This window comes from Plectropomus leopardus, chromosome 7 (assembly GCF_026936395.1).
Source record: "Plectropomus leopardus strain MGB_pleo_1.0 chromosome 7, ASM2693639v1, whole genome shotgun sequence".
NCBI classification, from domain to species: Eukaryota; Metazoa; Chordata; class Actinopteri; order Perciformes; family Serranidae; genus Plectropomus; species Plectropomus leopardus.
The window spans coordinates 30,388,318-30,413,386 of record NC_142182.1 but is presented as its reverse complement, the minus strand read 5'-3'; the positions used below and the strand labels follow the sequence as shown (position 1 = coordinate 30,413,386).

Below are 25,069 nucleotides of genomic sequence, written 5' to 3'. Positions count from 1 at the left end.
TAGATAGATGCATGGCTGGATGAATCCTCAATTACTGTACCTGGTCAATGACCCATGGGCTGTAAAAGTGTCCATTCTCAGAGGGCTGCCACCAGCGAAGGCGAGTGGAAGGAGTGCGGGCGCGCAGCGGGATCTCCAGGGCCACGAGACGAGCCTGATTACTGCTGTTGCTGAAGAGGAATTCCTGTAGGAGGCCCCACGTAAGACCTCCATCAACAGAGAACTGTAGTAACACCGGCTGGGAGCGAGGATCTGGAGCCGCTTTCCCACAGCCAAGACGTAGGAAGAACTGAACAAACCTGCAGAGTGCAGCCATCAATACATGAGATTATTAGTGAAGATGGTAAATTCATTTTGGTCAGAGTGTATGTGTGAATTCAGAGTGCTTTTCTTTGTTTGCTTGTGTAGCTGTAGCTTCACCTGGCATTTGCCAGGTCCATGTCATTGGTAACCAACATGCGCAGGCCGTCCTCACTGAAGAACAGGTGGTTCCCGCTCGACATGATACCACACTTCCTGGATGGTTTCCCACCACTCAGTAATCTGAAACGCTCAGCATCAACAGCTCCCCCTAGAGCCACAAGTATATACACACATGGAGAATGCAGCAAAGCAGCGAACACACAATCATAAATCCATCATATACTATTTAAATAACGACAACAACAACAAAAGGAAAACTGAAGTCCTGCAAAATAATGTTGTAAAAAGCATTTTGACCTGAAGGAGATACCTGTCTTTACTCCAGGAAAATATTAAAAACCAAATATATTTTAAGGGCATAATAGGTGTAGAAAAATTTAACTCCAACAGCATGTATCACATTTCATGTTATTAAAAAACAGTGAAATAAGATGACTGAAGCTTTAAACGTGCAATGACCAATGACCTTTCCTAGAGTATTAACATCAAGGATTTCTAATAACTGATCAATAAATACACACACGTCCTGTACATTTTTAATTAACTGCTTCCTGATGGCTTTTTGTGTGCATCTGTATGCAGTGTACCTTCAAAGTCTTCCTTGAGGAAGTCAGGGTTGGGGGTGTCAGGCACAGAGCAGTCAGATCCAGAGTAGCCGGGGTCACACATACAATGGCTGCCACCCACACATGTCCCGTGACCATTACACATGTCCTGACACTGCGGGCCAATGTAGACGTTGTCTAATGCCCATGTTGGCGGAGCGGAACCAGTTGAAAAGAAACCCTGATACCAACGGAACCTCACTGACCTGTAAGGAGGTGACAATGTGATGAGTTGAGAGTAAGAAACAAAAATAAACACAAATGATCTTGTAAGCAAGATAAAAGATTTGTATCCAGTCCTTACCCACAGAGGCGAAGCTTGCCAAAGTGAATGACCTCCCTTCTCCAGCCCTGAGTTGTACCAGGGAAATAGATGCTGGCAGGGTGGAGCTCCGTGGAGCACAGTGAGGAGGGCTGTGGCCCGCCGGCACACAGGGGCACTAAAAGGTGCCATGTGGCACCAAAGTCCCTTGAGAACTCAAGACGCACTGGGTGGGCGGAGGAGCTCTCAGCTGTGCAGCCCACATTGATCTGGAGGGACATAAATATACATAACATCGGCGAAGATGACGAGCCATGATTTCTGTTTTCAATGAGTAAGTGTTATGATTGTTGCTTTGGAAAAGAAGTCATCAAGGCTGTGTTTGTGTACCTCAAACTGGATGATAGTGTTCTCATTTACGTCAATGTCCCTGGTGGTAATGGAGTGCTCACCGAGCTCGCTGGAGACAAACACCATGGCTGAGTCATCCTCCTCCCTGAACCAATAACACACACAAACAAAGATTAGTCAAGGATGAAAACATCTTTATCATTACAGATTATATAACATAAGAAACAGTGTCAAGACAGGGTCATTGTCAACATTCAAAACTGTTTTCCTTACAGTCCGGTCTTCTGGTAGGGGCAGTAGAGGCCAGTGTTCCCCCCAGGGAAGAACAGCCAGTTGGACTCATTGGGACCTTCCTCAAAGCTGTCTATCACCACTGGTGGGTTGTGTAAGGAGCTGCCATCAATGATGAGATCATCTATTACCCACACCTCCTCCTTCTTACCTGTAGGGCATAATAAAGTGGCGATTATTACACAGTGATGGTACTGGTTCAGGAGGCATGATGAAGGTGGAGAAGAAACAGACAAGAGGTGTGAAGAGCACAGATTGTGTGAATGTTAGTGTGCAACAACACACAGTATGCTCACTCACCGCTGTTATAAGGCTGCCAGAGTCTGAAGCGAGTGGCGTTGGTCTGAGCGCTGGCTGGCAGCGGCAGGTGGAGGAACAGAGTGTCAGTGGAAGCTGGGAAGTAAAACTCATCCAGCATGAGCCAGCTGATCCCTCCGTTCACAGAGTACTGCAGCAGCACTGAATGAGAGCGCTCTGGGACTCCTAGAAAAGAGATAAGATAAAGAAGACACAAGATAAACTACTATAAAAACATCTAACATTTTTAATCAAAAATAAAGCTATAACAAAAGAAAAAACACTGAGGGAAGGGTAAATTCATAACAAATGGGTTGCTGATAGCACCATGAATTGTGCATCACTTGCAGACGCTATATGCCCTGTCTCAAGGTGTGATTCACAAAGACACTGAGCTAATAAAATTACAGTGCAAACACGCCCATAAAGTTTTGCAGATGACTGCAATTTTCCATCATCCATGTGGTTCTGCACCTAAAACACGGTGCAGAACAATGGCAGTGAGAGAAAGAAAACTGAGTTATTCAGTCTACAAGCTACAGGTCCTGACTGACGAGGTGCAGAGTCACCTCTCAAAACTCCAAGCAGAGAATTTAAATCTCATCAAAAGAAACCATATTTGGGATTTAATATTGCAGTCTGTCAATGTGCTTCAGTTACCACTAACCCTCTGAGGACGGTAACAATTTCACTGTAACCATGTGTGTCTATTAGCACTGATCTTTGTGAATGGGACTGTTTTTGTATTGAGGCTCATTTGCAGAGAAAGAGGCCAAGTTTTTGATCAATGTTTGCATATTACCTAACCAAAATTGGCAGCGTAGTTAGTTGAAAATGTAACTGTTGCATTCGGTCCTATTTGTGCAGGTTTAGAGGACAAAAAGGCTGTGCAATGTGAGTTATGTGTTACCTTTGGTGATGAATTTGAAAGAGAACTGAATGTAGAGAGTGTTTGTACAGTCCAGATCTCGTGACACTATCATTCGCAGACCATCCTGAAAACAAACAGACAAGGATTACATTGTTGTTCAGTTGAGAAGAGTGGGTGATGTTAAGATATCAAGCTATGCCTCTGTGATTTCACTGTATTATTTTGCTCTGAATGTTTTCTAAATAGTGTTCAGTAGTCTTACCCCTTTGAAGATCAGGGCAGTGCCAGATTTAAGAGGCTCTCCACTCAGAGTTCCCCTCTCTGCTCCGTACACCTCAGGCCACGTCTCCTGCTGCAGGTTCTCATTAAAGTCCTCTCTCAGTACAGATGGCAGAGGGGCCAAAGGCACACAGTGTGCGCCACCGTAACCCTTGTCACACCTGAGTGACATTGTAAAAAAAATGAGGGTAAGTAACATTTACATTTAGGCAGAAGTGTAAAAATGACCAAAGATTTAAATTAACCAGCTGTGTGGGAAAGCCTGTTTTACTTACACACAGCGTCCGTTGTCACACAGACCATGGCCGGAGCACATCCAAGGGCAGCCAGGGGCAAGTAAAACGTTATCAAGAGCCCATCCTTCTGCCCCTGGGGTGAAGTGGGTCTGGATCCACCTGAACCGAGTTCTGGGGGAACTGAAAGATTCAACAGCAAATTATGGAGAAAACGACTTTCAGAAAATATACCATTACTCTCTAATAATTTGGAGTATAAAAGTTAAAAAAAGACATACTTAGCAGCACTGGGTAGGTAGACAGTGATCCTCCTCCAATGTTTGTACTGAGTCGAGGTGTAGACGGAACTCTGAGTATAACCAGCGCAGCCGATGGCTGGCGGCACACACTCTGGGGTGATGAGAGACCAGTGATGGCCGCAGTCTGTGGAGTACTCCAGCCGCACACCATGGGAGAAGGAGGTGGACTTACTACAGCCCATACTCAGCTCAAACTGCAGGAATGAAGAGCCTGACACCTCAAAGTCCCAGCTCTCTGCATATCTTGGCTTCTCTGTAGACACAGTGATAAAGCAACATCACATTTTTGGTTTTTACTGTACCTGATTCCAGCGTTCATACTGGGTTACAATAATTTAACATTATTTTGTTCAACAGTGCCTTAAAGAAACACTTAAAACCCCAAATGACCATTTGTAATTTTCTTTTCTGCAACATTGTTACCAGACTCCATCAACAAAAAGTTTCAATTATACTTCGCTGGACACAGGGGCTGCTTCTCTACTGCCGAAATTTATTTGCTTGTTTATAATATTTCTTACCTTCGGTGTTAAGGAGTCAGTTTGGATCCAAAAAGTCACACAATTATACAACCAAACTACAGATCGAGGCAGCTATAGATCAATAGCTCCCATGTTCAGCGAGGTAAAATGACTGTTTATGTTAATGGAGTCTGGCTTTAAAAGGAGTATAGACAAGTTTCACATTTAGTTCAGTTCCCTGTCAGAAATGGCTGTGTGTTTGGGAAGTATAGAGCATACATTTGGATAAATGATACTTGGCTCGTACTGCGTGGGTTGTGTGAGTGTTTGCAAACAGATGTTTTAATATGATGTACTGATATCGGGCATCTATGATTTCAATTCATCAAGTATTTTCTCTGTTTTTGAATTCTTTGTTCATTGGAGGCATATGAGAAAAACAAACTTTTCTCTACACAGGGGAGTAATTGATAAATAGATGGACATTTAGGATGTGAAGTAACCCTATAATAAATTGTAAAGAGGTCTATAAAACATGTTGACCCTAAAAAACAAACACACACACACAAAAATGTAGCTAATTTCTATGACAATGCCACCTAAAATAAAAGTGTATACCCAAACAAAAAGTCAATACAAGTCAAAATGCAAATATAGCCTTGAAATACTAGGAACTGCTGAGTTATGTGAGCAATGTGTGCATAAACAGCCATGGAGTCTGACATTCAGTGCTTAATGTGCTCACACAGTGACACAGGAGCTTTGTGTTTATAGATGTATTGCCAAATTGACCTGGCTTTGCACACTTAATGAATGAGCCCTGTTTTAATGTAATATTTGTGCAAAGTAAATCCGCTCACAGCTTGATGCAGGCATAAACATCAGGCAGGATGCTCATTCAGGTTTGCCCTCATTAATAATGCAGGACCCACGGCGCCACAGCAAATGGGTGATTCAATTTCAGCCTTTCGTGTGGGTAATACTCTTATGTCACTGCACAGCCATTTATGTGGCTTGTTGAGTATGTGAATATATGTGTTGGTGGTTTACTAGATGTCCATATGCATGTGTGTGTGTATGGTTGTACCTTTAACTTATTTTTCATCATGCAAAGTTATCTGTGCAGCTGTTTTCCTGCTTCACATTCACCTAAACACATTCACACTGCAGCTTCACAGATTGTGTTACTTATGGGCCACTTGACAGTTACTGTTATGGCGTTACCTCGTCACTTTGCACACACACACACTTTCTCAGCCACCGTAGGAATTACAGCTGACAACACTGCAATCATGATCTGCCTCTTCCAAAAGCTACATGCTGACTGACTCTAATGTGTTTGTGTGACTCACTATCGATGGCCTCGGAGTTGAAGGTGAGTGCTGTGTCCAGGGACAAACAGTCCACAGTCACCTCTCCACCCTGAATGCGGTACCAGTTGTGCCTCAGAGGCGTTGTTCCATCGAACTTATCATGGAAACCTGTCCTCGAGCTGTCGTTCATACCAATCAACACATCATCCAAAGCCCACTGGGCCGAGTGTTTCCCTACAGAGAGAGAGTAAAGATGAGATTCAAAATTAAAGTTGTGATACCAAAACCATATTGCAATAGTAGTACTGTGCACCCTAATCACACACTAACCTTGCTGTGGCTGCCACCACCGAAATACTGTGTAGGGGGTTTTGGCTGCAGGAGGCAGCTCGATAGTCACCACTTGGGGCTCCAGGAAAGAACTAAAGTCCAGCTCCCTCACAAACTGCCACTGGACACCATTGTTGGTAGAGAACTGGACAATGACGCCTAGTATCACAAAAAAAAACAACCATCAGAGCTGAGAGAACTTTTAGATGGGAAATATATTTTTTTATAGATACAGAGCTAAGTAAATTCAGACGGAGGTTTGAAAAAAACAATAGAATAACATGCAATACAATCAAACTTGTTCAAGGTGTTCAAAGTGTTAAGGTGGCTGGCAGGGTTTTATCTGAAGCTGCAGAAACGAGCCCTCAGCACTGCTACAGGCTTGAGATCCACAATATGCTGACAGGTTAACAGCATACAAGAGACGACACGAGACTTTCATTCTCCATTAGAAACAACGCACTGACAATGAGGACCAGATCTGCACCTACATAGCTCTAGCTAGATCGAGGGCGGATCAAACACAAAGAGTGAGATAGAAAAAATGGAAGTAAGCCAGTTGTGGTGAGCAGATCAGATGAGATGTGCAGCTTCTCTCTACAGACTGCAGTGTGGAGAAGCAGCCACATGAATGCAGCAGAGGGCCTCAGTACAGCACGTAGTAATTACCTTCATTCCGGGAGCGAGGTCTGGTGCAAGTGGGCCCCAAACTCTTGCTTCCAATTCGGATGTAGAATTGAACTAACCTGTATGTAAATAGCAATAGCTGCACTTAAAACTCACATTAAATAAACAGCCACTGGTTCAATTGGTGTAACAGCTGAGACATGTATAGGTGTGAATTCAACTCACCGTGTGTTGGTGGTGTCTAGAGGAACTGTGCGCGCTTCTCTCCTCCCAGGGCTGCTGAAGTAAAGAGCTTTGCCCTCACCGATGATGCCACAGCCGCCTCCAATTTGCCCCCCACTTAAGCTCTGCCAGAGTGGGCTCAGCTTCCCTTCAAAGCCCTCAGTCAGCTCTGTGGGACTGGCCACAGATGGGACACAACTGTCCTGCTCCACTATGGAAACAAACAGGGAATTATAAGCTATAAAACATAAAGATACACGGAGAAGTTGATTTTCTCATTACTTTTGGTTTCATCATTGTACCTGTGTATCCCATATCGCAAAAGCAGACTCCAGAGATACAATCTCCATGTCCCCCACAGTGGTTTGGACAGGGCTCAGAGATATAGACACCATCCAAGGCGAAAGGTGGGGCATCTCTGTACATGCTGCTCTCCTGGAACCAACGAAACCTGGTTTTACTGGGAAAATGAGGAGAGGGGATTAAGAGAAGGAAAGTGATAGAGCACACATTTGAATTATACCAACCAGCTGCTATAACTGCATATTTTGCATCTAAAGAAAATGAATAAAATCACTTTTACAACTTCGCAGATCCAATTTCATGCCTCTTACTATAACTACCTGGCTGCAACATTGCGTGGTATAACGACAGTGACCCTGGTCCACTGTTCATAGTCTCCGGTGTTGTAGACAGTGGGCTCTCTGAGCTCACGACCGCTGCCCTCACAGACACCTGCCCCTGGGGTTCCTGGGTAACAGCCTTCTCTCACAAGGGCCCAGGTGCGACCGGCGTCATGAGAGTACTGCAGCATGACTGGGGCAGACGCGCTGAACTCTGACTCACAGCCTATGTTCAACTGGAAGGGAAAACAGTGGACAGAAAATTAAAAAATTCTGAATTTAATTCTGATTAAGTAGTATTGTGTGTCTGTTTCTCAAAATTGCACCCATAGAAATAGATTGAATAGAATGGACATTTAACAGTTTACTGTGGTCATTTGACAAATTCAACAGAAAGACTGTAAAGTGTGTCACACTCACTACTTTGAGACTCCCTTTTGACCTACTGTTATCTTTTAAGTCATCACACATATTGAGATCTTTGCACAGTGAGTAGATCGATTAATAGTTGGCAGTGTTGGGGGTAATGGTCACAAAGTGAGTACCAGATTACTTTTAATGTGTTAGTTTTGCAATTCAAGAAGTCACCTTTTCAAAAAAGCAATGTTATCTTTAAGAATATTTCTATATTTCCCTTTTTCTTTTGTTGCCATTAATTGCATGTATGTTAAAACATGATGTAATGTTACTGTTGCTGCTTTTGAAGAATGAGAAAGAGCAGAGCTCAGTGGACAGCTGACAGCCAGAGAGAAACAGCTGGGATTACCGTGTGTGGATGATCATATTGTCACATCTAACTCTGAATCAAGAATCTATTTCAACCAAACTCGAGTTGGTGATTGTTGGAGCAGTGGACTGACAAACTAAATGACTAACATTTTCTTTAGTTTCCTTCGAATTTGAATGAAGTGTGTTTTGCAATGATCGAACAAGGCAATAAAGCTACGTTAGTCTTAGTTCGTGAAAGAGAGAAACTTGAATTTAGAAGGTGTATGGTTATACATTTCTGTTTGATAAGGAAAAAAAGGTCTAACAACATTTCCTTTTCTTTCATAATTTTTTTTTCTTTAATTTAAATTGTATAAGATATGTAGGAGTGTGGTGAATTCTGCTCGAACACATCTCCTGCTGAAACAACAGGGGGACTGAAGCAAAAGGAATTTAACAAGTCTAACCTCTTACAGTGGGTAACGGTGAAACATAAATCCAGAAAACCTCAATTTCTCTCTAGTGACAATGGTGATAGAGCACAAAAGAAGCCTCTCCATGCTTCATACTACTACTCCACTGCTTGTTTGGTTATTACTGCAGAACATCACCTCAGTGAGCTCTTGACTTGCAGCAAGTTGGTTTGATTATACGGGAGTATAATTCTGACCATTCTACTACGTTGATTTGAATGAGAACGTCTGTTCTACTCTCATTCTATTTCTACGATTGCACCTTTTAAATAAAGTTTGCCTTTCAAGTTTTCACACTTTTCACGTGGGTACCTTGAACTGAAGGGTGTAGCCAGGACGCAGGGCCAGGTCCCTGGTGACGGCCACCCTGTCCCCATCAGAGCGCCCAAACACCATGGCAGAGGGTGTTGGGGCGCAGAAGCTATTGTTGCTCTCCCTCTCCATGCCTTCATTACCGAGCATTAGCCACACACTCATTTGGTTCAGAGGGTAGTCAAATGCTGGCTTCTCGTAAAAGTTCTGTAGGGACAGAAGAGAGGAGTGTTTTGTGTAAACAGGTGACAGTGTCTGTAGGAGGAACGTATTTCTCATAAGAAAAATGGTTACAACTCCGGAAAGATGAATGTTTTTATAGCTGTTCTATCTCAGTTTAGCTGACACTTTCCATTACAACAAAAGAAGTAATATCTCAAGATGAAGCGAGTGCTGCTGCACGAGGTCAAAGCACAAGTTGAAGGAAAAACTCAAATTGATTCCTGACCTGTGGTAGAGTTGGACTGGCCATGGGAATGATGTGTTTCTCCCTCTCTGACAAAATTATGACATCATCAATCGCCCACTGGTCATAGCCGTCCCCAGAGTGAAGAGGCTGCCACCAACGAAACCTTGTGGAGGGTGTCTTTGAGGCCAAGGGAAGCTCATAGTGGACAAAGCTGAGCACAGAGGAAGAGGCATGTTATCCATGTGTCTCTTTAATCATCACAGTTGTATCTATAATTATTTTCCCACACAGACAACAAGAAAGAGTAAAGCAGATCTTATTGAAAATATTAATATTCCCCTTTATTCATCCGCAGGTTTCTCACCGAGGCTTAGTGAAGTCAGTGAAGTACATCTCCGCAATTAGGCCCCAGCTAATGCCTCCATCATTGCTGTACTGCAGCAGCACTCCTTCCTCTCTGCTGTCTGCCTGGTTACACTCTGCCCAGTCTCCGCCCACACGCAGGTAGAACTGCACAAACTCCGCCCATTCAGTGTCCAGGTCCCAGCTCACCAGCTGCCTAAGCCCAGCCTGACAACAACAGCAACAACAACAACAACACATATATTTCTATAATTTGAGGAAGGGGCCCACACAATGTAAATTAACTGCATTATTTTTCATAACCATAGGTCTCACTTATACTGTATCATGGTCATTTCCCAGAGATCTAATAGATAAATTCTGTTTGTTTATATTGTGGGGCAATACACTCTTTAAATGAAAACTTTGTTTTTTATTTGCAGCAAATAAGAGAGGCTTTTCCCTGGTAACAACTGCGACAAGTACATTTCCAGCTATGCCAACTACTTTAGAAAAGTTACGAGGTTGCTAACATACAGAGCTGACTGAAAATTGTGTGCACACCCCATCCAGTGAGAATCAGCTACTCTACAGAGCAATTTGATTTCATAAATGTATATGTCTGCAGAGTAGAGGTAATTCAAAGGTCAAGGGTCAGCAGTTTTGGCAGGAAAAAAATGAAAGTAATCAGAGACTGCATACTGTTTGCACAATCCTCTAATTCAGTTTTTCTAACAACACAAAATATTTTTATATTTGTAATCTGGATCTGGATTTGCACCAGAGCACACAGGGACAATTATAGCATTCAAGTGTAGAAGTAAGTGCCATAGTTTATGGAAAAAAATATGAAGTTGTTCAAAAATGCTGCATTCTTACAATGTTAAGAAATTGTTTAAAAGTTCCTTGCTCTGGATTTTCACCAAAAAGTTCATCATTTGTTCCTTTGCCTGTTACTTGACTTTCCATCAAACTTGCTGGATGCACTGACATAGTAACTAAGATTATTATACAGGACCAATAAAATGCCATTCTTGAAGAGGAAATGTTGATAGTTGCTTTACCTTGCTGAAGTACAGTGACGATCCAGATGAGACTACCCCACAGCCCATGTCAGGGGTGACCACCTCTCCACCAATCACCTCCTGCCATGTAGCCAGCAGTGCATCCTGGGACTCAAAGTCAGAGAGTACGCTGGAGGAGAGGGGCGAGGAGGGCTGGCAGTCTGTTCCAGAGAAACCATCATCACACCTACAACAGAAGAAAGTGGCTGAAAATGTTTGCTTAAATGTTAATCTCACAAACATCCATCAAACAATATCTATGGGCCTCTGTGTTGACTGACATAGAAAAAGTAATAAAGTATGAGAGTGTGTTTGAAGTTCCATACTAACAAGCTATAAAGTAGACTAAAACAGTATGTGAGATTTTTTTATTGTGTCCAAAACCTTAATATGAAATCAATATTAGGTGAATTCCATATTATTTTCGGTGAAAAATATCACAGTATGCAAACACTGGTAACTATGCCAACATAAATGTTCCACAATGCAATGCTGTAATGACACAACATTCATAACAGACAATGGCAGACAGAAACCAAAGCAGCTCCGTTTTATCAATAACTCCTAAATTTAAGTGCAAGTATAAGATTTCACTTTGCTAGGCGTAATACATTTTTAAATAAGTTCAGACTTTGTGTTTCTTAAAAATCACTGTTTAGTCACATCACTGTCATGCTGTGTTAACCATCTCCAACTAGCAAAAGACGTAATTATAGCTCAGTGCATTCAAAAAGATACATACTACTGTTTCTTCACACAAAAGTATGCTGAACGACAGCACACAAGTTAGGTATGTAGTTTATAGTATGCAATTTTGGAAGCAGCAGGAGCATCTGTGTGTGAAAGCTGACCTGCAGTGTCCGTGGTCACACCAGCCGTGTCCGTGGCACATGTTAGGACACTGCTGGCCAATGTAGATGTCATCCAGGGCCCACTCGTCCTGCTCTCCATAGTAGTTCTGGATCCAGCGGAAACGCGTGGCACTGGACCTGAATACAGAAGGTATACACACACAGAAACAGTTAAACTAGAATCATACTATAGAAGCTGAGCAGAATGTTAAAATAAAATACTGTAACTTATAAATGATTAAAAAAAGTAATAGAATTTTAAAAATGCATTACATGGCCTCATAAATCAACAGTTGCAGCTTGCATGTTGACCACATAATCATGTTATACTCCGTAATCTACTTCTTTACTGGGGTAGAGATTTGAAGATAAGTTGTTCTGGCAGGTATATATTAACCTTATCACATGCATGTATGTCTGTTTTCCTGTTTGTGTGTGTTTGTGTGTGTGTGTGCGTGTGTGTGTGTGTGTGTGTGTGTGTGTGTGTGTGTGTGAGTGTGTAGGTTCTGCAGTTGTGTGAAATGAATGTCAGAGAGAAGGCAATGTGATCATCACATCATCTCTGTTAAAGGCAGGCTGTGGGTGTGGAAGTGTATGCAGTGTGGGTACATGTTTGTGCATGTGAGTGCCTTTCGGTGATGCAGTTCGGTGCATGTGCAGTGATGACAAATGGCTGTAGAGGCATAGATAGTCAGGTATATTGAGGGTTTTATAGCAGAAAGGTTTCTTGGCCCGCTGCTTCAGTGACCCATATCAAATCAGACCACCTCCTGATCATACAGGACTGCCCACGACTGTTTTATTATCATTTACTGCCATGACCTTGTGACCGCTCATCACACCCTGCAGGAGATTAGACCACCTTTATTTAGGAGCTGGATGGTGGAATGAAATGGAGGTGGAGGTCACAGCGCACAGTGTGGAAGGTTTATGTGATTGTTTGAGTTGATGTATGTGTGAGCTAGAGCTGGAACAGTACATGTGTTCCTAAGGACCTGTTCAGCGCAGGATGACTGGTTCAGTATGGGGCTTGTTTCAGTTCTGTTTGCCCTTTAACTGCATGATTACAGATATTATCTTCTTACAATTACAATCTTTGTATTTTCACACGCAGAACATAGTTTCAAAATTTTGGGTTCAGCCAGCAAAGCCGTGGCGAGGTGTAAGGTGGTCAGATTATATGAACTCACAGAGTGACTGGCAATTCTGGTATTGCAAATACAAATGAGAAGCCACCTTATCATTTATTCCATATTTAGGATAACTATATTTTTCCAGACAAGAACCAGGCAGAAAGTATGTGCACTTCATCTGTATTGGAATCTTTACAAGTGTGTTTGTTTAATCTCAGGGGTCTGAGGCTATTTTCAGATGCTCTAATGATTTTGGCATGCTCTGATGTTGTTGTCAATTTAAAAAAATGTTTATCTTCATAATCACATGACTTTTACGTATTCAGCACAAGTCTGGCTACAATGACATGCATGTAGTATATATTTCATAACTTACAAAATAACTGGTAAAAGAACATTTTGTAAAAAGTAGTTATAGAACTGTGCTAGTGTAAAAAACATTGGCTTACTCAGTTTGAGTCATAAATGTTAAGGCTGTGAATATTTGACCATACTTAGGGTCGTGGTTGGATAGTAACCCCGTGTTCCATGTTTAAAGTGATCATTTCACTTTAGCCAAGTGCTCTTTATGCCCAAACCTGACCAGACTTTAACCGCAGTGTTGTCACACCATAAAACAATGAGACAAGAATATTTTAAAGCTGTTTGCAGTTTCACAAATGAAGGGTTACCATCTAGCTACGACCCATATTCAGTTAATAAAAAAGTGTCCATTCTCTATTCTTTTAAGAGTACAGAATTTCTGATATGAGTTGGAGAAATATCGAAGTACTGCTTTTTGTGTTCTTTTACATTACCAGATTTACTAAATGTTAGTGGCCCATAAGGTACTATTTGTTGATGTTTCTTAGAAGAAATACAAGGAAATGTTATCTTTAGTTTTTCCATCTGCACCAAAAACATATAAAATCAAAACCCTGGAAAGGTGGTATGGGGGTGTATATGTGCATTTGATTATTTTGCATTTTGTAAAAGAAATGTAATTGTTAATGTGCAATAAACCTTAGTGTTATTTGATGCTGCAATATTAACCACTGAAAAATGCTCCACTTTTTTTCTGCTGAGTTGGATGTGAAATAATTTGTTCACATCTCTAAAGCTGTGTATAGATGTGTGTAAGAGGTGTACGTCTCTGTGTGGACATGCAGCTATTAACAAGAACAGGTGTGGACGCTTCCTAGTGTCATCTTTATCAGCTTTATGTTGTATATCTGATTGTATCTCAGTTGCATTATGCTTCTTGACTGCAAAAGACAGCATGAAAGATCAGATCACAGAACATACTGTCCCAGAGGGCACTTTGTGAATCTTTCTTCTCTGTGTACCGCACAGATGTGAGTTACTTACCACGTCTTCTGAGGCAGAGACAAGGTGATGCGTCTCCAGTCTTTGAACTCTGATGGGTGGTAGACACTGGGAGCTGTAAACTCAGAGCAGCTTGGCATGCCAGGCAGACAGGCCTATAGGCGAAAGAAATGAGAGCTTTCATTACAAAACACTCTTTACTGTATACCCATTTGGGTGGAGAATGTGTCACTTTATGTCGATTACTCAGAATTCATGCAACAAAGTTTTTCATTCATCATTGTGGATTTTGTTTCATAGCAAAATTCTTCAGAAAGAGCATGATATACTGCAGACACACCCTGAGGATGCATTAGTCTCACAGTGTATGCATATAAAAGGCTAACGGAGGATTAAAGTATCTCTGACCTTGAACACTGGAAGACAAGCAAGGATTAACAGTACGGGACATTCAGTGAGTTACATTCTGCACTTGCCACATGACTGCATTTTCATGCACATGGGAGAATTAGAGAAAATTCACTGATGGAGGACTCATTTCGCCCTATTCAATTCCAAAGGCAATAAAAACCTTGGCAGATACTTTGGTGCCTTATGAATATTTATGAGCCAGTTGTGATCACAGAAAATCTTTGTTGAATCATGGGAAGATAATCTGCTTGCTGATTCAAGTATTGCCATGTATTTGTTAATAGTAGGATGATAAAAAGTAATTGCGATAATTTCTCATCTGAAACAAAGTGCCACATTTAAAGACTCCCATTATTTACATATTATTACGAAGGCTGTAATGGGTGAATCAATATTCATGATCATGAATAAATGATACATTTCCTTGTCTCTCTCCAGGATGACTTTTACAAGTTTTTTGTCATAAATAAAGGTGTGAGGTAGGCTGTGAAAACAAAAGAGATCAGATGTTAACAATCACTTTAGATAAGGAACAAAGTTGAAAATGCTCCTTACCTCTTTGACCAGGTGCCAGGTAAGGCCGTGGTTGGTGGAGAACTCCAGGCGGACCTGAGTGTCAATGTGAGGGGAGGGCTCGCGGCCACAACCCATGACCAATGAGAACTGTAGACTGTAGGAGGCTCCAATCTGCATTGACTGAGTTTCCACATAACGGATACTAGAGCCAGGGCTGGGCTCACCAGAGAAACTAGAGTAGAACATGATGGAAGAGAAAATACCATACCATGTGTCGTATATTGTGGTGCAGTTCTTAATACTGAATGTAGAAATTGTATGTGATTATGGCATCTTTCAAATTGTTCTGATGGCATGATTCTTGCATTGTAGGAATAAAGACGACCCTGGTGAACAAGTTGCAAATAATAGCAAATGTTTAACTATTAAGTTATAAATAGATGTGGACAGTCTTTAGTAAAATTAAAAACAAAAGCAACCAAATGCTACTGCCAAATATTGACCAATACAGTATTTGTATCTCCTACCTGAGGGTCCAGTCATGCTGGCAATAGGGCTGGACATGACCAAGATAGAAACCAAGACTTTGGGTGACGTCAAGCACGTTGCTGAAGTCCAGACTTATGGTGTTGAACAGCACAGACGTCATGCTGATTTCATCCAGGGCCCACACATCGTGACCACGACCTGAATGGTACGGCTGCCACCAACGGAACTGCACGCCAAACTTACGAGCACCAGCCGGCAGTTCAACTGACACAATCCTGTTTGGTTGGGGAAAGAGATTATTAAACTGAGCTTTGCTGACACTTACTGGAAAGTTTGCCTGATGTAAGTAGTACATGCGCCATAGTCACAACCGCAAAAATGTGACAATAATGACATGTATTTGAGGACAGTATCCAAAATGGCATTTTGGATGGAATTAATTACACAAGTAACTGTGACTCAGACTTTGACTTGGATCTAAAGCACTGCATAATCACAGGCTGCATGGCCAATCTTAAATAGATTCTGACACAATGCAGATGGTCAACATGACCAAGATTAATGAATACAGCATTTTACATCACTCTTTCTTTCTCTTTGTCAATACTCATTCCTGTACCTTGGTGTTTTGGACAAACATACATGTGGATAGAGTAAAAACTTGCACTTGCACCTGCAGGTCAGATAGTTGTGTAGAGCTTGTCCCTGACTCACTGGCCCCTGCTGACCTTTCCAGTGGTGATGAAGAGCTCTGAGACCTGGCCTGTGCAGCTGGAACCCAGCCCACTTTGTCTTCATTACACAAATAGATAGCTCTAACTGACTCAATGGATCCCGGTGGCTTACACCTCCAGCCCACCATTAGCAGGGCAAATGCGTGCATTAATGGAGTCATAGTGTCTCTGTGGAATCATAAGCATAGGAACGTGTGCACACAAACACATAGGAGGTACCTTGGCTCGTGGAAGCCTTGGTAAGCGTAATGCTGCAGCAGCGTCCAGGTGATGCCGTTATCTGAGGAGTAATGCAGCAGTACGCCCTCTCCTGGCTGGTCTGGGGCGGGACATGAGCTCAGGGTGCTACGGCTGCCCAGGCGAAGCGTAAACTGTAGATACCTGCAAAGAATAAAAGCAGGAAAATGAAAGCAAGTCAGGGTAGGGCCAGTTGGAGCAATTAGGGGAGTACGGTAACAGTTGGGACAGACAAAGTGTGAAAAATGGAAATGACAAAGAAAGAGAGAAAAGGGCAAGTTGATAAATGAGAAGAAGAAAAAGTAAGGTGACCAAGAGTGCTCAGGAAGCAGAGGTGAGAGAGAGGGGGCTAAAAGGGTAGACAAACAGACAGTCATGCAGAGTAGAGAGGTGGGAGGGAGGTGGCAGGATGATGGATGAGATGATTAAATGAATGAGGACAAAATTAGATGAGAGAAGGTGGAGGGAAAGAAAGAATTAAAGAGGGAGAAAGAGTGAATCAGAATCAGGGTTCATGCTCATGTATTCATGTTAACTATACACAGCTCTACTGTAACACAAGTTTTCATCCTTTTATGTGTTTCTCTATGTTGTGGCAGATGTAGAATCAACTATACTAATGTAATATTTATTTTAATTTCCGTCATTTATCTTGGGCTGCCAGTCACCCCCCAGCTCTCTCTGTCCTTGGCTGAGCTGTGCTTTCAACAGTGGTGCAGTTTCCTCTTTCAGGCAGCTGTTCACTCAATCATCCAGGAAACTGGCATTAAATACGGCCATCAGGTGGCACACTGAGAGCCGCAACAGGCATAATCAATCTAACACAGATGCCATATCTAACTTCACCGTTCCCTCTCTATCTTCTCTCTTTCTCACATTTTCATCCTCTGCTTTCATCTCTCCTCTCATCTGCAGTCCTCCCCATGATCACAATCCATCTCCCAGCAGTGAGTACGAGGGAGAGAGGGATTGAGGAAGGAGGAGAGTGGATAGCTGACTGGCTGAAACATTTGCAGTATCAATCAGAAGTAAAGACACCTGATGAAGTCAAGCCACGATTTACAAAGTAATCTACTGGTGGCATAATCTGAAGAATACAAACCTGCTTGAGTGCATGCTGAATATGTGTATGTATGTATAAGAGTGCACAGGTGAGTTCACTCATGTCTCTGCTTGTCTTTATGCAAAGAATAAAATTGTGTTTTGTTTTTATAGCACTTGCATTACCTGGCCTGTGAACTGTCGAGTGGAGCGGTGACCAAGTGTCTCCTGCTGTCCCTGTTAAAGACCAAAGCTTTGCCGCTGGCCAGCACCCCACAGCCAAAACTGACTTCAGCCCCACGAAGGGAGGAGAAACTGTGGTAGGAGGAGAGGCGAGGGCTGGAGAAACCCTCAGACAGGAAAGCTGGGAAGGTCTGGGAGGCAAGCTCACAGGCTGGACCGCTGAAACCGGGGTCGCATCTGAGGAGAGGAGAGAAGAGAAGAGAAGAGGAGAGGAGAGGAGAGGAGAGGAGAGGAGAGGAGAGGAGAGGAAGACATCAGGCATTAAAAGGAGTGAAGGATATAAATGAGAAAAAGAAGACAGAGATAATGAAAATCCATTAATGAATCATAACCATAATACAATTTGATTAATTTTGAATGGTGATTTGTGCTGTAAGGCATTAGGTGGATAATGAGCAGACTCATTTTGAAGGAGAGACGTTGGATTTATTTGGTTTAATAAAAAGCAGATCCTTACTTGCAGCCTGTGCGAGAACAATGTCCTCTCCCAGAGCAGAAACGAAGACAGGCTGGACCAAGATACACTGAAACAAAACACAGGAAATGAAAATCACATTTTGTTTTACTGCAGGGAGGGTATTTTTCAGGGTTTTTTTTTTAGTTTTGTTTGCAATAACAGAGATGCATGAATGACATACAGACAGTGGGTAGGGGTGGGCACAAGTTAATACAGAAAGTCAAAGTAGGGAGATAAACTGTAGTTGTGCATGAAGAACATTTAACAGAATAGTTTTCTTGGCAATAGTTCTTGGCAGCCAGCAAGGGTGCTGTGATTTGTTTTTGTGATGTGTAAAGTATGCTCAGGTCTCCCAGTATGCAGAGTGACAGGGATAGAGGGATGGTATAACCAAAGAACAGTGAAAGTATTTGGTATTTAGTTGACAGATCCTGTATCTAATAGGTTTCAGACCTCAAAGTAGGAGGTTTGGGGACTTATTTGAGGGATCCAACTAAACGAAAAAACAATGGCTTTTTATGTCCTTGAGTGTATCTTGTGACCTGTATATGTAGTACTAACCATTGTCTATGGCCCACATGTTGCCCAATCCAGTGCCAGACTGTTTCCAGCGGAACCGCGTGGTCTCTGTGAGGGCAGCGTTGGGCAGAGGGATGGAGATTCTGGTCCACCTGGTGAGACAAAACACAATACAAATTTATCTGCAGCAATTGACTGACAATACATACAAGCACAATCACAAATGTGCAGATGTGCAGACTCATTCATACCCGCTGTAATTGTCCGAGGAGTAGATGGTGCTGTGAGGTAGATGGGGTCCAGCACAGAGCTCTGGCAGACACTCAGTGTGGAGGAGAGACCAGGAGCGACCGTGGTTAGTGGAAAACTCCAGACTCACGCTAATGAAAAATAATAGAGAAAATCTTATCTCAATATTTTAATTTTCAAACTAAAATGGTCTAAGATGACTAAGATGATGACAACTTAGATTAGATAAAAAATAGTGTCTTCTGAGACTCCACTGTAAAGCCTGTCCCTTTACCCCTGCTACTTTTTTTTATTAAAAAAGCACTCTGCAATTTAATATATTTAAAGCTTCAAATGACTGCAAGAGTTTGAACCTTGAGGATTTCAATACCCAGAAGAAATGTAACACGATCTTAAGAAACTCCTTGAACTCACATTTCTTATTCTTAGAGACCAAATGAGTTCAGATTTCTCTAGATGCTGCTGTTCAGCATTAACGCACTGTGCCCTCAAGTTCCCTGTGTGTACAATTTACCATTTTTAACACCAAAATAATGAAGAGAATCCAGGGTGTCTCGATTGGCCTGGCCAAGGTCTCCTTTGTTGCAGCCAAATTTCATGATTTTGACTAAAAAAAAGGCAATACTCTTACATAAAAGCACTGCCTAACCTAGATTTAAATTGTGTCACACCTGTTGGCAGGTTGGTAGGAGCCACAGCCGAGGTTGATGGAGAACTGAGCAACATGTGTGTGAGTGCCAGGCAGCACAGGGAGCAGCTGCATGAAGTCCACTGCCCATACATGGCGGTTGGCACCACCATGTGATCGCTGCTCCAGGCAGAACTGCGTGACTGGTGTTTGTAGCTCAGTGGGCAGCGCTACCGATACCACTGCAGGAGTCTGAGATAGGAGAAACGGAGGATAGAATGAACATATTAGACCGGGGGGAAAACACTAATTAGAAAATGGTAAAAAGCCGCCAATTTATTTACAATCACAATACCCTCTGGTTCAAGATGGTGTCTTGAAATTGCCTAATTTGTTTGTCCAAAACCCAAAGATATACTGTGTACTACCACATACAAAGAAAAGAAGCAAATCCCCACAAATGAGAAAAATAAATAAGCAAAAAAATGTTCAGCATTTTTGCTGTGAAATGATTATCAGCTATCAAAATGCCTGCTGCTCACTGATCTGTTAATCATCTAATAGTTTCAGCTCTTATAGTATATCAATCAATATTGAGAAGGTAAATGTCCTGGTTCAGCCTTAATTTCTGTGAGAAACATATTGAGAGAGCAACACTTCAAATATCAAAATGTATTTTACACACCAAAGTTTTAATCTGCACAGCCTGAGCATGGGTCCAGACCTTTGAATCTACCAAGTCCTCCTAGTTCAAGCTGACTGATATGTCTGGCATTGTGATATAAAACAGCAGTTTCTAAATTTAAATTAATAATAGACCAACAAGCACTGCAGAGGGATCTGATTAGCCAATCAGCATCACTGATGGGTCTAACGCCATTATAATAACAACAATGGCGGGCGCCATAGCCAAGATAAAGGCTGCTATTGAGGCTGATTTAATTCAACATGTCTTCTCAGTAAGACATCATAGTTCATTTTTACTTTGCTCCCCTCCACTCTTTAAACTGTAGCAAAATATGTATGTTGGAATGGCTATGCATGCATCACAGTGGACTTAAAATTACGTTAGATTGAGATGGATACATGGGTCACTAGTGATTGGTTGGAGATAACAAAATCCCCCTCTCTCACAGAAGTTGATTCGAGTGGATTCAGTGTCCAACTGAAGATCGAAACAAAATGAAACGAGTTGACAATTCTGTCTGATATCAGAAAAGAACAATCCTGCTGTTGTGATTACGTAGTCAGGAAACAGGACTTTATAGTCAAAAATCCAACAGCATAAAATGCTCGATTAAAAGTCTGAAACTTTCATATGGAAAGATAGGTGGACTAGGAATCAAAAGTAACTGTGATGGTGTTAATACCAATGTACTGGTTTGCAGTATAGTGAGCTCTCCACGTCAATGTACTGTGAGGTTTTGAAAGAGAGTAAACATTATTTGTGTATGTGAATATGTTTTGTATGTCTCACCCTGTAAGAAGAGTATGGAAGGGTGTCTAGCGTAACACGTTCCCTCCTGCCTTCAGACCTTCCAAACAGAATCACGTCATTCTCGTGAGACTCTCCTGGCTCACAGTCCCCACCACCTGAACACAAACACATCTCACATTCAAGACATATTGCTATTTAACCTAAAAAAATGACAAAGAATTACAAATGAAATATTTCCATACCCATGGTAAAGTGGAAACGTAGGTTTCCGTAAGACGTGGTGTCGAGGTAGGGGGTGCACACTCTCCTCCGGCCCTCCCTCTCAAACACAAGTGCTGAGCCTGACTCAATCTCTCCACACTGAGTCCCATAGACAGCTCCCTCGATGTCCCAGCTGAGTAAAGAAACACAGACACAAAGGGCTGGTTTAGTAGGTAAAAGAAGTTTCTAAACACAAAATGTTTGTGGTGAAATGTGATAAATGTATTAATTTAAGGTGGAAATGGTGGAATCTTACCTGGTGGCAGACAGAATTGCAAAGAAGTACGGCTTACAGGGAACTAAAAACATTGTTGGTGTCATCATTCTATGGCCCTTACATTGTGCACTCGACTTTTACTTTACTAATAAAAAGTTGAAGCAAAAAGGACTTTTCTATATCCACTTTAAAACAACACCTGATATTTATGAGGCAGTACTTCCACAATATTAATAATTCTATTAATTAAAAACAAGCTACTCAAGCAATCATGACCAAGCTGTATTACTCAAAAAAACTTATAATAATATATATATAACAATTAGTTCAAAGCTCATATATTTCACAGTCAATGGATTGATGGTCTGAATATAGTTTAAAAGTAGTAATTAATTTGTACCAGTAAGTTTAATTACAGAGGAAAATGTTTAAATCAGGAAGATCAGTGGGTCATCTGTTGAGATTGTTGATAATACTAAGTTTCTTGATATACATATCTCATACACTTTTACATGGTCAGCACCTCAAGAGGTTTGACATGAGTGTTCTAACAGATTGTGTTACTGTGTGGTTTGGCAACCTGATTGCTCAGGACTACTACTGAAGACTAAAGACAACAGGAAAAACTATTGGCAAAGACCACAACTTCTTAACATTTACACCAAATGTTTGCTGAAAAAAGTCCAGAACATCATTAACGGTACCTGTCATTCCTCTCATGCTCTGTTCCCACTCCTCCCTTAATAAAAATGGTACCGCAGCATCAATAACACACCACCTGTCTCAGTCATGGTGTTTTTCCTCTGGGAGTTAGGTTGCTTAACAGTTGACGCACCCATACGCACTGCACATTGTTGCTTGTAGATTTTTCGCACTGTATTTTTCTGTGTACTGTATTTAATCTAAAGTTTTGTGTTGTTAGTATAGGCAGAGTGCCACCGTTTAATTGTAATTTTTTTTACACGACAAACTTGAACTTGATAATAAGATTGAAAGTGACGATGTAATGTGTATATATAATTTACAGTCAAGTAAATAGATTTCATTAGTAGTTTTAATTAACCTTAGCCTAATGTAAACCCCAAATGAGAGTTTATTGACACAATAGCACACAGACACAGAAATCGTAGCATCCAAAGACTCATATTAATAGACTGCCTCTTTTGCATCTCCCCTGAAGTCAGTAAACCTACCATAATTCACACCTCACCAGTAAACAAACTCACAATGCCAGGAATACGGCATAAATCACCTGGAAGAGGACTTACACATACAAGACAGACAGACACACACATGCACACATGCACACATGCACACACACACGTGCAGACACATATTTCTGCACAGCGGAGAGAGGATCCTCATTAGCACTGACAGAAGTTAACTCAGTGTGTCAGCCCTCTCCTGTGTTCCTCTACCTACTCTCCCTCTTTCTCTCCCCTTTCCATCTCCCCCCTGTTCCTCTTTATTTTCTGCCATGCAGCATATAAGCTAGTGTGTTTCTGTCACAGCCAGCATTGGGTTAAATGACACTTAGTGGAGTGGAGCATTAATGTAAGCAAAAACTTCCCCTGCCTCCCTCACACATGTGTCAGCCCATGACACCTGATGGGTGAGAGCTTGCATGCAGTGTAGCATGTTGGCATGCTGCAGGAGGTGTGAGGGTGTGGGGCCACGATAGAAATACCCTCCTGTTTAAGGTACTTCACATTCATGTAAAAACATACTGACAGACCGGGCGCATGAGGCCTGCTAATTACTCTCTGGCAGTAACACTATCTATCATCGCTCCTCTTTTATCTCTCTACCTCTTGCGGTGCCTCTGACAGTGTTTCCTTGCTATCTGCTGTCCAGTGTGTGTGTTTGCAAGCATGCATGTGTGTGTGTCTATGTGTCTCACTCTGAACAGATGGACTTCTGTCTCTGTAGCAGTCAGAGGCATGGCATTCACCTGTGTCAGCCCCCAAGCTCGACTTAAACTTGTGCAACACGCTGCATGTCGCATCACTTGACATATGACAAGTGACAGGTGACAGAGCATGGGCACAGACACAGACACAGACACAGACACAGACACACACACACACACACACACACACACACACACACACACACACACACACACACACACACACACACACACACAGAAATACCGGAGTACTGACATGATACCAAAATAATCCCTCTGTTAATTGTCTTTCCCAGCTATTGTATGGTTTGGTGCTACAATAAATGCATAAATTATCTGACCAGATTGACCTATTAGTCATCATTTATAATATTTTCTTGTGTTATTTGGTTTTCGATTTAAATTAGAGATGCTTCTTAGCTACTTTTAAACCTTTATGGTTTGGCTTTGTTATGTATTTTGATCTTTTAACATCATAAAATACTTTTTTTGTCTCAGGTCTGGCAACCAAATACAGTTTTATTACATTAGCATCTTGGCATCTAGGGTTTTGACAGGTGCAATAAAATTAAAATTGCCTACTTATTTAGGATATATATGGATAAAATGATCCAGTAAAAGAAAAAGACCACCATCTTGACTTACTTTGACGGTGGGCTTTCAAAGTCTTCCTCCCAGTAGCTCCTTCCCTCCTCACGATGCAGGTCAATGTCTCTGGTGGAGGCAGAGCTGTAGCCTACTCCCTCGCCACCGTGGAAATAGAGGGCATTGCCCTCAGACTGACACGCATGCTGGCCAATGAGAACACAGGTGTTAACACATGCAACAGTAAATCACAAAATCAAAAATACATATTTTTCCTCTCACCCGTAGTGCTGTTTATTAATTGAGATTGTTTTGGTGTGAGTTGCTAAGTGTCGGAGAAATCGGCTGCAGAGATGTCTGCCATCTCTCTTAAATATAAAGGAGCTAGATGGCACTCGCCTTGTGGTGCTCAAAGCACCAAAACAATACAGTGGAAAAATTCGACAGTAATGTCTCTCTCCAGAAATGATTACCTGGTTACTTAAGATAACCACAGACTTTGTTGTGAGCAGCTTAATGTAGGAAGTATTTTCTTTCCACAAAACTGCACCTGGCAATCAAATACCTGTCTAAAAGGAAGCATGCATCTACTGATGGACCGCTCATTGATGCTAGATGAGCTAGCAGTAATTGCACACTTCTTTCTGTGCAGTGATAGTTGGCAGGTATAGTTCAGATAGAAAGAAAATAGCTCCTACATTAAACTGCTCATAACAAGGTCTGTTCATTACCTTGAGTAAGGGGGTCATGGTTTCTGGAAGGAGCCATGGCTGTAGAGTTTTCAAATTGACACTTCGAGCACCACAAGACAAGTGCCATCTAGTTCTATGAGAAGGCAGATATTTCTACGGCTGATACGTCCAACACAAAACACCAAAACAATCTAGACTGACAAATAGCACTGCAGGTGAGAGGAAAAATATGTTATTTTCTATTTTGAGGTAAATTGTTCCTCTAAAAAAATGCTTGCAAATAGAAACACCTTTCATGTGGAAATGATGTTCCCCTCCCATAATCATGACATTGAAAGCACCTCATGATTATGGTC

At 41.8% G+C, this 25,069-nt stretch overlaps 1 protein-coding gene across 4 annotated transcripts in view; it reads right to left on the bottom strand.

Moving 5' to 3' along the window:
* The window catches only part of reln (reelin), a 115,067-nt gene that overhangs the window by 16,133 nt on the left and 73,865 nt on the right, over positions 1–25,069 (bottom strand). For all 4 annotated transcript variants that reach the window (XM_088080436.1, XM_088080437.1, XM_088080438.1 and 1 more), the window contains exons 11-44: positions 24,082–24,227; positions 21,292–21,443; positions 21,089–21,204; positions 19,655–19,863; positions 18,986–19,114; positions 18,777–18,886; positions 18,216–18,282; positions 17,702–17,935; positions 16,457–16,618; positions 15,542–15,778; positions 15,054–15,246; positions 14,130–14,242; positions 11,650–11,787; positions 10,799–10,985; positions 9,757–9,962; positions 9,432–9,603; positions 8,984–9,190; positions 7,491–7,726; positions 7,170–7,327; positions 6,871–7,078; positions 6,688–6,764; positions 6,019–6,177; positions 5,728–5,922; positions 3,894–4,167; positions 3,655–3,795; positions 3,363–3,540; positions 3,140–3,224; positions 2,233–2,415; positions 1,915–2,083; positions 1,681–1,786; positions 1,333–1,559; positions 1,011–1,234; positions 421–571; positions 41–299 (exon numbers count right to left, since the gene is read on the bottom strand). In XM_088080436.1, the coding sequence (XP_087936562.1) occupies positions 41–299; positions 421–571; positions 1,011–1,234; positions 1,333–1,559; positions 1,681–1,786; positions 1,915–2,083; positions 2,233–2,415; positions 3,140–3,224; positions 3,363–3,540; positions 3,655–3,795; positions 3,894–4,167; positions 5,728–5,922; positions 6,019–6,177; positions 6,688–6,764; positions 6,871–7,078; positions 7,170–7,327; positions 7,491–7,726; positions 8,984–9,190; positions 9,432–9,603; positions 9,757–9,962; positions 10,799–10,985; positions 11,650–11,787; positions 14,130–14,242; positions 15,054–15,246; positions 15,542–15,778; positions 16,457–16,618; positions 17,702–17,935; positions 18,216–18,282; positions 18,777–18,886; positions 18,986–19,114; positions 19,655–19,863; positions 21,089–21,204; positions 21,292–21,443; positions 24,082–24,227 (5,808 nt within the window). The remainder of the gene's footprint in view (positions 1–40; positions 300–420; positions 572–1,010; positions 1,235–1,332; positions 1,560–1,680; positions 1,787–1,914; positions 2,084–2,232; positions 2,416–3,139; positions 3,225–3,362; positions 3,541–3,654; positions 3,796–3,893; positions 4,168–5,727; positions 5,923–6,018; positions 6,178–6,687; positions 6,765–6,870; positions 7,079–7,169; positions 7,328–7,490; positions 7,727–8,983; positions 9,191–9,431; positions 9,604–9,756; positions 9,963–10,798; positions 10,986–11,649; positions 11,788–14,129; positions 14,243–15,053; positions 15,247–15,541; positions 15,779–16,456; positions 16,619–17,701; positions 17,936–18,215; positions 18,283–18,776; positions 18,887–18,985; positions 19,115–19,654; positions 19,864–21,088; positions 21,205–21,291; positions 21,444–24,081; positions 24,228–25,069) is intronic.